This window comes from Macaca fascicularis, chromosome 20 (genome assembly GCF_037993035.2).
Source record: "Macaca fascicularis isolate 582-1 chromosome 20, T2T-MFA8v1.1".
Lineage (NCBI taxonomy): Eukaryota > Metazoa > Chordata > Mammalia > Primates > Cercopithecidae > Macaca > Macaca fascicularis.
Genome location: NC_088394.1, coordinates 28,758,230 through 28,770,483, shown reverse-complemented (window position 1 = coordinate 28,770,483; position 12,254 = coordinate 28,758,230). Strand labels below are relative to the sequence as shown.

Genomic DNA, 12,254 nt, shown 5'->3' with positions numbered 1-12,254 from the left:
CATTGTCTTTATTCCTTGAAAGCTTTGAGGTTAGTGTTTTGCCCATAGTATGTGCTTTACAATATTGATTAAAGGGTTAAAGAGATAGATGTGCATGTCGCTAGCTAAGAGATGTGGCAAATGGTATATTCTCCTGCCCACAGGACCCTTGGGGGTGGCATTGAGCTGGTGAAACTCTGCAGTATGACACATACACAGAAGTGGGGGCTAGGCCAGGCGTGGTGGCTCATGCCTGTAATCCAACACTTTAGGAGGCAGAGGCAGGTGGATCATGAGGTCAGGAGTTCGAGACCAGCCTGGCCAAGATGGTGAAACCCCATCTCTACTAAAAATACAAAAATTAGCCAGGCACGGTGGCGGGTGCCTGTAATCTCAGCTACTCGGGAGGCTGAGGCAGGAGAATCGCTTGAACCTGGGAGGCAGAGGTTGCAGTGAGCTGAGTTCACACCACTGCACTCTAGCCTGGGTGACAGAGCAAGACTCCGTCTCAAAAAAAAAAAAACAAAACAAGAAGTGGGGGCTAATGGGGTGGGTGCTGGCTTGTTCCATCAGCAATTTTCAGTTTAGTGCCTTTCACATACATGTTTGTATCATTCAGTTATGATTCATTGTGAATTTATATGCCTTACTAGACTGTAAGCTCCATTCAAAGCATGGCCTATGACTTATTTCTGTAGGCTCTCCCAGTTGCCTAGCACTATGCTTTGTAACCGAACAAATGTCACGTGAAAATAATATAGGGAGATTATGCAGAATATTGAACTTGAGAAGAAGAGCTCAGGTGGATTCCTGGTTTAGCAAGCAAATTAGGATACTGTGAAGGAAGGGTGCCTATCAGTGGTATGAATAAAGGCTCTGTCTGCCCCAGGATTAAATCTTTGTTCCTCCTTCTTACTAGCAGTATGGCCCTGGAAACTCATGGAATCCCTCTGAGATCATTTCTTCATTAGTAGAACCAGGATGATAACCATTGGTGCACAAAATGCTAGTAAAGAATTAATAATGGGCTGGGTGTGGTGGCTCACACCTGTAATTCCAGCATTTAGGGAGACGGAGGTGGGCGGATTGCTTGAGCTCAGGAGTTGGAGACCAGCCTGGGAAACATGGTGAAATCCCGTCTCTACCAAAAATACAAAAAGTTAGCAGAGCACTGTGCTGTGTGCCTTCACTCCAGCCTGGGCAGTGGAATGAGATCCAGTCTCAAAAAAAAAAAAAAAAAAAAAAAAAAAAAAAAAAATTTGGGTTGGGTGCGGTGGCTCATGCCTGTAATCCCAGCACTTTAGGAGACGGAGGTGGGCAGATCACGAGGTCAGGAGATCGAGACCATCCTGGCTAACACGGTGAAACCCTGTCTCTACTAAAAAATACAAAAAATTAGCCGGGCATGGTGTTGGGCGCCTGTAGTCCCAGCTACTCAGGAGGCTGAGGCAGGAGAATGGCCTAAACCCGGGAGACAGAGCTTTCAGTGAGCTGAGATTGCACCACTGCACCCCAGCCTGGGAGACAGAGCGAGACTTCGGGAAAAAGAAAAAAAAAAAAAAAGGAGTAACTAATGGCCCCGGTGCTGTGGCTCATACCTGTAATCCCAGCACTTTGGGAGGACGAGGCAGGAGGATCACTTAGCCAAGGGGTTCAAGACCAGCCTGGGCAATGCAGGGAAACCCTGACTCAACAAATAATATAAAAAATTAGCCAGACGTGGTACTGCACAGCAGTAGTCCCAGTTACTCTGAAGGCCGAGGCGGGACGATTGTAGAGCCCAGGAGTCAGAGGCTGCAGTGAGCTGAGATTGCACTACTGCATTCCCTCCAGCCTGGGTGACAGAGTGAGACCTTATCTCAAAAAAATAAAAATAAGGCTAGGCACAGTGGCTCACGCCTGTAATCCTAGCACTTCGTGGGGCCGAGGTGGGTGGATCACTTGAGGTCAGAAGTTCGAGACCAGCCTGGCTAACATGGTGAAACCCCATCTCTACTAAAAAATACGAATATTAGTCGGGCGTGGTGGAACGCACCTGTAATCTCAGTTACTCGGGAGGCTGAGGTAGAAGAATCGCTTGAACGTGGGAGGCGGAAGTTGCAGTGAGCCGAGATTTTGCCGCTGCATTCCAGCCTGGGCGACAGAGCACGACTCTGTCTCAAAAATAAATAAATAAATACAAATAAAAAAGAATAAAGATGAAATATGTAATATGCTGGGCATGGCGCCTGCCCCCAGGAAATGATAACAATAATTCCCTGCCCTAAAGGGCAAACAAAGAAGATATCCGTTCTCCAAAGTCAACGATGCTCTGAGAACGCCACTAAAAGGAACTCAGGATAATCTCAACTCTAGCTTGGCCAGAGTGGTTCCAACGCTCAAATCGTTCCCTCCTTCAGTGATTGGCTGAGCCTGCCAGAGTCGAACAGCGGAAAGCAGCCCCGGGGCCTCTTGCTGCCCCTAGGTCGGTGCAAGTGGATTCACAGCTCCTTGTAGTCGCCTGACCCCAGTGGTCCAGCTTCCTGCCCTTATGCAACTCTTGGCTTCGTTCAAACGGACCGCCTTTGCCAGCACCCAGTCAGAACGCTCGATCTTCGGCTGTTGTCCAATGAACGCGCGTAATGGGGAGGGGAAAAAAGAGAGTGTGAAGCCCAATCGCAGCGCCATTACACTTGAGGGCAAAGAGGTTAGGAAGCCGGCATGGCGCTCCGGTCAATAAAATCGATAGCTGGAAGCTGCCTGTGTTCCAGGCAAAGGCGGTGCGGTAGCAGCGCCGCCATTTTCCCCGAAGGCATCTTCCGGTGCCTTTCACCCAAGTTCGGGCAGGAGTTTCCTGAATAACAGCAAAAGGTTTCCGTTAGCCCTGCGGGCGGCCGATTCCAATTCCCTCCGGGCCTCCCTGGCCACGCTCAGCCCTGGTGCGGCGGGGGCTCCTCGATCCCAGGGGCCGCCAGCGCCCGAGGGCCGAGGCCTGGACGGGGAAGGCCGTGGCGCCGGCTCCTCGGGTCCCATGGCGCCGCCTTCGGCTCCGCTCCGGGCGCAGGGACCAGGAGAGGCCAGACCCAGTCGGAAAAGGGGCAGGAGGCCGAGGGCTCTGAAGTTCGTGGACGTGGCCGTGTACTTCTCCCCGGAGGAGTGGGGCTGCCTGCGGCCCGCGCAGAGGGCCCTGTACCGGGACGTGATGCGGGAGACCTACGGCCACCTGGGCGCGCTCGGTGAGGCCGGCCCCATCCGCTGCCGCGGGGCGCGAAGGGATGCAGGAGCCGGGGCGGGGGGAGGCAGGGAGGCCACGGTCCTGGCAGGCGACCAGGTTGTCAGGGTAGGTGGTCAGGGGCTTAGCGGGAGGTGCCGTCGGGGAGACATTACTTGGCGTGATCTAGAAACTGGCCTTCTGATTTGTTCTCCTTCCCCAGGGTGCGCAGGTCCCAAACCAGCCCTCATCTCCTGGTTGGAACGAAACACTGATGACTGGGAACCGGCTGCTCTAGATCCGCAGGAGTACCCGAGAGGGCTGACAGTCCAGAGAAGTGAGTGCTAAATAACCACGCAGAGCCTGCAGCCCTCCTATAACGTTCTACCTCTAACGGCTCCGTCCAGAGTTGTGGTTTGGCTAGGGGTGGGTGCCGCGTGTTTAGTGTATTCATCTTCCTAACCTCGGCGTCTTGTGTCTGGTGGTGTGGGGCCCGTCCACCACACAGAGATTCCCATGTCAGTCTGCAAGCTGCAGTTTTCCATTGTGTGAAGGAATCAGTGGGCTTCTTCGTCTTTTTTTTTTTTTGTAGAGACATTGTCTTGCTATGTTGCCCAGTTTGGTCTTGAACTTCTGGCCTCAAGCGATCCTCCTGTCTTGGCCTCCCAAAATGCTGGGGTTACTGGCGTGAGCCATTGCAGCCAGCCAGAATCAGTGAGCTTTTAACGGTGCTCCCCTCTGCCTCCTTTCCAAGATCTCTGCCTCTAGCCACCTTTGAATTGGACCAAAGAGATCCTAAACTTCTCAGAGTTTTCTGGGTTTTGGTTGACGGGAGCTCATGGGGAACAGCTGCCTGGGATGCAGGATCCTCTTTCTGCTCTTACAGCAGGATGACCCTTATCAGCGAAGGAGATACTGCAGTCTCCCCAGAATCCAACAAGGCTCTGCTTAACCCCATTCAGGTAGAAGGGTCCCAGATCCACCCATAGTAGAATATGCAGCTGTCTGGGCTGGAATTTCAGAGCCAGATTCTCCAAGACGAGGGATAGCTGTCTAAGATTCAGATCTGACCATGGTATTACCTTGCTTAAAAATGTTCAGTTAATTTTTGCTAAGGTTGTCAAATGGCCATTGGTTATATCTGAGTCATTTGGGGAACTTGGTAAAAATGCAGGTTCCAGGACCCCGTCCCAGAGCTATTCATTCACTCGTGTGAATGTTTAGGAACTTGCAATTTTTTTTTTTTTTTTTTTTTTTTTTTGAGACGGAGTCTTGCTCTGTCGCCCAGGCTAGAGTGCAGTGGCTGGATCTCAGCTCACTGCAAGCTCCGCCTCCCGGGTTTATGCCATTCTTCTGCCTCAGCCTCCCGAGTAGCTGGGACTACAGGCGCCCGCCACCTTGCCCGGCTAGTTTTTTTGTAGTTTTTTTTTTTTTTAGTAGAGACGGGGTTTCACCGTGTTAGCCAGGATAGTCTCGATCTCCTGACCTCGTGATCCTCCTGTCTCGGCCTCCCAAAGTGCTGGGATTACAGGCTTGAGCCACCGCGCCTGGCTGGAACTTGCAATTTTTTTAATTAGCCTCATCTGATTCAGATGTGCATCTAGGTTTGAAAACCGGCGGGCGCGGTGGCTCATGCCTGTAATCCCAGCACTTTGGGAGGCCAAGGCGGGTGGATCACTTGAGGTCCGGAGTTCAAGACCAGCCTGGCCAACATCGTGAAACCCCGTCTCTACTAAAAAATACAAAAATTAGCCGGGCGTGGTGGTGGGCGCCTGTAATCCCAGCTACTCAGGAGGCTGAGGCAGGGAGAATTGCTTGATCCCGGGAGGTGGAAGTTGCAGTGAGCCGAGATCACCCCACTGCACTCCAGCCTGGGTGACACAGCGAGACTCCATCTCGGGAAAAAAAAAAGAAAAGAAAACCACTGGGTAATTAGCTGGGCGTGGTGGCGGGCGCCTGTAGTCCCAGCTACTTGGGAGGCTGAGGCAGGAGAATCACTTGAACCTGTAGGCAGAGGTTACAGTGAGCTGAGATCGCACCACTGCACTCCAGCCGGGGTGACAGAGCAAGACTGTATCTCAAAAAAAAAAAGAAAAAGAAAAGAAAACCACTGGGTAAAATACAGTCCAAGGTCCTTAACAATGCTATCAGCAATGGTTTTCAAAGCGTGGTCTCAGACTAGAAGCAGCATTCCTTGGGAACTTGTTAGAAATGCAAATTCTGGGACCCTACCCCAGACCTGCTGGATCCAAAACGGGCACTAGGGCCTGGCAGACTGTTTCAGTAAATCTTCCAAATGATTCTGATCACAGTGAAGTTTGAGAACCATTGGCTTAGAGGGCCTTTTGACCCAGTCACTGCTAGCTCATACCTTACAGGTTTCCATGTCTTGCCTTACACTCTTCATTTTTGTGAGACGGAGTCTTGCTCTGTCGCCCAGGCAGGAGTGCAGTGGCACGATCTCAGCTCACTGCAACCTCTGCCTCCCAGGTTCAAGCAATTCTCCTGTCTCAGCCTCCCGAGTAGCTGGGACTATAGGTACCCACCACCATGCCTGGCTAATTTTTAGTAGAGACGGGGTTTCTCCATGTTGGTCAGGCTGGTCTCAAACTCCTGACCTCAGGTGATCCGCCTACCTTGGCCTTCCAAAGTGCTGAGATTGCAGGTGTAAGCCGCTGCGCCCGGCCTGTCTTGCTTTATTACAGTTTGTGTCTAAGAAGATCTTAGGGCCTGTGCACACTGTACACTGAGCCTTGGGACTTACGTTTCTTTTCTTTTTTTTTTTTGAGACGGAGTTTCGTTCTTCTACCCAGGCTGGAGTGCAGTGGCGTGATCTTCGCTGATTGCAACCTTTGCCTTCCAGTTTGAAGCAATTATCTTGCTTTGGTCTCCCGAGTAGCTGGGATTACAGGTGCCTGCCACCATGCCGGGATAACTTTTGTATTTTTAGTAGAGATGGGGTTTCACCATGTTGGCCAGGCTGGTCTCGAACTCCTGACCTTGCAATCCACCCACCTTGGCCTCCCAAAGTGCTGGGATTATAGGCGTGAGCCGCCGCGCTTGGCCGGGACTTACATTTCTAACCCTGCATAATTTTAATTCTTTTTTATTTTTTGAGATGGAGTCTCGCTCTGTCGTGCAGGCTGGAGTGCAAAGGCAGGATCTCAGCTCACTGCAACCTCTGCCTCCCGGGATCAAGCAATTCTTCCACCTCAGCCTCCCGAGTAGCTGGGATTACAGGCACCCGCTATCGTGCCCAGCTAATTTTTGTATTTTTGTAGATACGGTGTTTCACCATGTTGGCCAGGCTGGTCTTGAACTCCTGGCCTCAGGTGATCCACCTGCCTCGGCCTCCCAAAATGCAGGGATTACAGGCATGAGCCACCGCGCCCAGCCACATTTTTTAAAGAATCAGCTAAGTCAAATAAACCATGGCTCATCCACAATGGAATTCTGTGCAACTGTAAAATAGAAAAAAGATGTGCTAACATAAAATGATCTTTAGAATATATTAAGTGAAAAAATGAAGGCACAGTAAAGTGTGTATAAGGTGTGTATATGTTGTATTTTATATAAGAAAGTTGAGCTGGGCATGGTGGCTCATGCCTGTAATCCCAGCACTTTGGAAGATGGAGGTGGGCAGATAACCTGAGGTCAGGAATTTGAGACCAACCTGGCCAACATGGTGAAACCCCGTCTCTACTAAAAATACAAAAAATTAGCCGGGCATAGTGGTGTGTGCCTGTAATCTCAGCTACTTGGGAGGCTGAGGCAGGGAGAATCGCTTGAACCTGGGAGGCGGAGGTTTCAGTGAGCTGAGATCATGCCATTGCACTCCAGCCTGGGTGACAGAACGTGACTCTGTCTCAAAAAAAAATTAATAAATAAAAATAAAAAGAAAGGTGGGGGAAGAGAACATATGCAGTAAAGCATGTGTATGCAATCTCTTATGAAAGAAAGATGGGGAAGATGACATTTGTATTGCATCAAAAAAATGGGAAGAAACTAATATGGTTTCTACAAGGTAGATGGGAAAAAGGTGGCAGCAAGACTTCTCTGTATTCCTTTATTAATATTTTGACTTTTTTGTTTTTTGAGATAGGGTCTTGCTCTGTTGCCCAGGCTGTAGTACACTGGTGCCATCATGGTTCACAGTAGCCTTGAACTCCTGGGCTCAAGTAATCCTCTACCTCAGCCTTCCAAGTAGCTGGGGCTACAGGCAGGCATGCATGCCACCATGCCAGGCTAATATTTGTATTTTTTGTAGAGATGGGGTTTCACGATGTTGCCCAGGCTGATCTTGAACTCCTGGGTTCAAGTGACCCTCTTGGCCTTGGGCTCCCAAAGTGCTGGGATTACAGGCATGAGCTACCATGCCTGGTTGATATGTTGACTTTTGAATGATGTAAGCTTACCTCTTAAAAATCATTCCCTTTTCTTTTTTTTTGAGTCGGAGTCTCGCTGTCTCACCTAGGCTGGAGTGCAGTGGCACGATCTCGGCTCACTGCAACCTCTACCTTCCCGGGTTCAAGCGATTCTCCTGCCTCAGACTCCTGGGTAGCTGGGATTACCGGTGCATGCCACCACGCCCGGCTAATTTTTGTATTTTTAGTAGAGATGGGGTTTCACCAGGTTGGTCAGGCTGCTCTCAGACTCCTGACCTTGTCATCTGCCCACCTCGGCCTCCCAAAGTGCTTGGATTACAAGTGTGATCCACCACACCCGGCCTCAATTTCTAAAGTTAGCTTAATCTCCAAGAAATCTTCCTAGACGTCTCCAAGCTGGGTTAGAAGCTCCTGTAATGCACATCATATTTGCATGATAGTATGTCACACTTAGCTGTCTGTGGCACTAGGCATTGAGGCCAGGGGGTGAGTCTATTGGTCTTGTAACCTATAATGTAATTTACAACAGCAGGATCCCAGTATTTGTTAAATTAATTCTTCTGTATTCCTATAGAAAGCAGAACCAGAAAGAAGAATGGGGAAAAGGAAGTATTCCCGCCTAAGGAGGCACCCCGAAAGGGGAAGCGAGGCCGGAGGCCCAGTAAACCCCGACTGATTCCCAGGCAGACGTCTGGGGGCCCCATCTGCCCTGACTGCGGCTGTACCTTCCCTGATCATCAGGCCCTGGAGAGCCACAAGTGCGCCCAGAATCTAAAAAAGCCTTACCCTTGCCCAGACTGTGGGCGCCGCTTTTCCTATCCATCCCTGCTGGTCAGTCACCGGCGGGCACACTCCGGCGAGTGCCCCTATGTTTGTGACCAGTGTGGCAAACGTTTCTCCCAGCGCAAGAACCTCTCCCAGCACCAGGTCATCCATACAGGCGAGAAGCCCTACCACTGCCCTGACTGTGGTCGCTGTTTCCGGAGGAGCCGGTCCTTGGCCAATCACCGGACCACACACACAGGCGAAAAACCCCACCAGTGCCCTAGCTGCGGACGTCGCTTCGCCTACCCCTCCCTGCTAGCCATTCACCAGCGTACACACACGGGAGAGAAGCCCTACACCTGCCTCGAGTGCAACCGCCGCTTCCGCCAGCGCACCGCCCTCGTTATCCACCAGCGCATCCACACGGGCGAGAAGCCCTACCCGTGCCCGGACTGCGAGCGGCGCTTCTCCTCCTCCTCTCGCCTAGTCAGTCACCGGCGTGTGCACTCTGGGGAGCGTCCCTATGCCTGCGAGCACTGTGAGGCCCGCTTCTCCCAGCGCAGCACACTGCTCCAGCACCAGCTCTTGCACACGGGAGAGAAGCCCTACCCCTGCCCAGACTGTGGGCGTGCCTTCCGGCGGAGCGGCTCCCTGGCCATCCATCGCAGCACGCACACTGAGGAGAAACTGCACGCCTGCGACGACTGTGGCCGGCGCTTTGCCTACCCCTCACTGCTGGCCAGCCACAGGCGCGTGCACTCGGGCGAGCGGCCCTATGCCTGCGACCTTTGCTCCAAGCGCTTTGCTCAGTGGAGCCACCTGGCCCAGCACCAGCTGCTGCACACGGGGGAGAAGCCTTTCCCCTGCCTCGAGTGTGGCCGGTGCTTCCGCCAGAGGTGGTCTCTGGCTGTCCACAAGTGTAGCCCCAAGGCCCCAAACTGTAGCCCTAGATCTGCTCTCGGGGGCTCCAGTCAGAGGGGCAATGCCCATTAGAAGGGGAAGGACTGCCTACGTTCATTTCATTTTATGGAAGGACCCAGAAAAGGGAAGGAGGAGCCCCAGGTCATACAGGGCAGAGTCAGAACTAAACCCAGGTCTCCTGCTGCACAGAGCTGAACTTTAGTATCTTGCACTGCACTGACTGCCTCCCTGTGCGTGTCTGGAACAGTCCCATTAGGAGAGGTGACATCATTTGGTTAAAGTTTTTCAAGCTACCCTATCCTTAAATAGTTTGTCTGGATATCAGGGCTAAAAGTTCTCCCCATCTATTTTAGGGGCTGTCTGCTTTTGTAGTCTGTGCACACAGGGATTACCTGTCATCTTGCATGCAATCAGGAGAATCTCATTTATAGGTGCAGGACCTTCCCCTACTCTGCCTCTTCCTCCATACTAGGTTGGAAAAGTCTGGTTTAGCCCACTTTTTACAACACTCCTGCCAAGTGGTCTCTACCCCTTGCTTGAAAATCTCCCTTGACAGGGAGCTCACTACCTCACAAGGCAGGTCATTTCATTGTGGGATCTATAGAAAGTTAAGTACCACATTCTCATCTGTAAACCTTGCCTATGACATGTTTAATACTTCTACTTGGCAGCCCTTCAGATAACTTAATCACAACAAATTTGCCCCCAAATTTTCAGGTTAAGTAGCATGAATTTGGTCATTCCTTAAAGACAGGGTTTCAATTTCCACACATGATCTCTGCAAACAGGCTCTGGGTTTTCAGTGTCCTTTTTGAAGGGTCATGTAAAAATAAGGTAGCACCCACAGTGCCACTACACCTTCTAGGGCTGGACTTGTTTCAGCAGCTTTGGTTGCACTGAATTTGGGGGAGCTGCACGGTACCAGCAGTTTATTGGGATGCAGATATATAAATGCCCTAAACTTAAAAAAAAAAAAAAGCTAAGTCTTCATCTTGTGTTTGGAAAATTGGTTCAAGCTGCGTATGAGACATAAGCGCAGTCAGCTCTGGGAGAAGGTTGGTCTTAAGGAAAAGCAGGGACCTGTGGTTTAGGAAATGCAAATGGGACTGGCTTGTGCTCTACCTGGCAGACCTGGATTGGCTTCAGGCGGCCAGTGCCTGGAAAAGCCTGGAGAATTGGGCCATACTCGACCCGGATTCTCATCAGGCACAGATGAATCACAGGCACATAATCGGCACAGAACTTCCATGAGGCCTCAGTCAGCATTTTTTCACAAAATGAGGTGAGGCCATTCAAGGAGGCTAGAAAGAGGGAATTGAACCCAGAGAGAAAGAGTCTATAGTCATCAAGTTGTGTCCATGCCAGCCTCCCTCCAGAGAGGTGGCAGCAATGTGTCTCAATCTGATCCACCTCCATGGCACCCGCCGGGTAGGTGCTTCATAAAGCTTTACCGCGTTAAATGTGAACAAGGCCTACCACTTTGCCTTGGGCAGCTGCACCAAATTAGAATTTCCAGATGTGACTCATATTCCAACAGCTGGAGTGGGTCATCCTTTACCCCTGTGGCGCCTTACTACAGCTCTCCTGATCTGGGCCCAAGCAGGGGAGCAGCTGGGGAACACAGCTTTATGTAATTACCTCTGTTCAATCTTTAGCAAGTTGCATTGTAACATTGTAACTATTTGTTTCTCCTTGGATGGTGAGCTGCCCCCAAGAAGGGGTCATATCAGATTGGGTCTCATTAAAATGTCTGATGAACGAATTCTGTTCCTCCTGGAATTACTTTTTACAAAATGTCAATCTAGTTCCTTGATTCAGTAGCAAGTTTTGCTGTTCTGATGGGAGAGCCAGACTTTCAGACCAGGAGACCTGCCCTGCCCAGCAGAGCCCTGTTACCAGGTCTACCCAGCCCCCTGGTAGAGCCAGCTCTTTCCCCTATCCTTTGCCACCGGAACGCAAGGATTTCCTCAGCTAGGAATTGTATAACTTTCTTTGGGACTGGATGGTAATTCATAAAACTTGGGGCCAGGTGGAGTGGCTCACACCTGTAATCCCAGCACTTTGGGAGGCTGAGGCGGGCAGATCACCAGGTCAGGAGATCGAGACCGTCCTGGCTAACACGGTGAAACCCCATCTCTACTAAAAATACAAAAAATTAGCCGGGCGTGGTAGCGGGTGCCTGTAGTCCCAGCTACTCAGGAGGCTGAGGCAGGAGAATAGCGTGAACCTGGGAGGTGGAGCCTGCAGTGAGCTGAGATCACGCCACTGCAGTCCAGCCTGGGTGACAGAGCAAGCTCCATCTCAAAAAAAAAAAACAAAAAAACAAAACAAAACTTGGGAGCCACTGGTGGCTAACTTCCATTATGTGGTCTGCGGAAAGCAGAGATGGGAGACAACTTCCTAGGTTCCCTGAAGCACTTCAATCCACCCGAGCTGGGATCCTGGCTCTTTATTCAGTGAGAGATCCTAGCATCCTTCCAATAACTTCCCCTTTCTGCTTAAGGTGGTTTGAGTTTCTGTTGTTTGCAATCAAAAGAATGAACAAATACATAGCCTCAGTCTGGATTAATCTCCCATCTGCCTCCATGCCTAGATATGAGCTGTGAAAAAAAACACTGCATTGCTGCTGACAGGGGCCACGATACCTTTCCTGACCTTCAACCTCAGTAGAACATTCAATATTACGTCTTCCGGACTGGGCACAGTGGTTCATACCTGTAATCCCAGCACTTTGGGAGGCCAAGGCAGGAGGACTGACCTGGGAGTTCGAGACCAGCCCGGGCAACATAGCAAGACTTAAAAAACAACAACAATAACAGGACAACATTATGTCTTCCATATATATATAGAATTAAAGTTAGATATAAACTAATAGTTTATATACAAATGTATAAATATAAATAAACATAAATACTGTGGTAGTCCAGAGCACGACCACCCTATAGGCAGTGTGCCCAGAGTAGCATTCCATATATTCTTTTTTTTTTTTTTGAGATGGAGTCTCGCTCTGTCAC

At 50.6% G+C, this 12,254-nt stretch overlaps 1 protein-coding gene across 1 annotated transcript; it reads left to right on the top strand.

The window, feature by feature from the left end:
* Positions 1-2,647: 2,647 nt before the first annotated feature.
* Positions 2,648-11,002, top strand: ZNF689 (zinc finger protein 689). Its single transcript, XM_005591669.4, has 3 exons — positions 2,648-3,194; positions 3,393-3,506; positions 8,129-11,002. Exons 1-3 carry the CDS (start codon positions 2,990-2,992, stop codon positions 9,310-9,312), a joined length of 1,503 nt encoding a protein of 500 aa, XP_005591726.3. The 5' UTR covers positions 2,648-2,989; the 3' UTR covers positions 9,313-11,002.
* Positions 11,003-12,254: the final 1,252 nt, after the last annotated feature.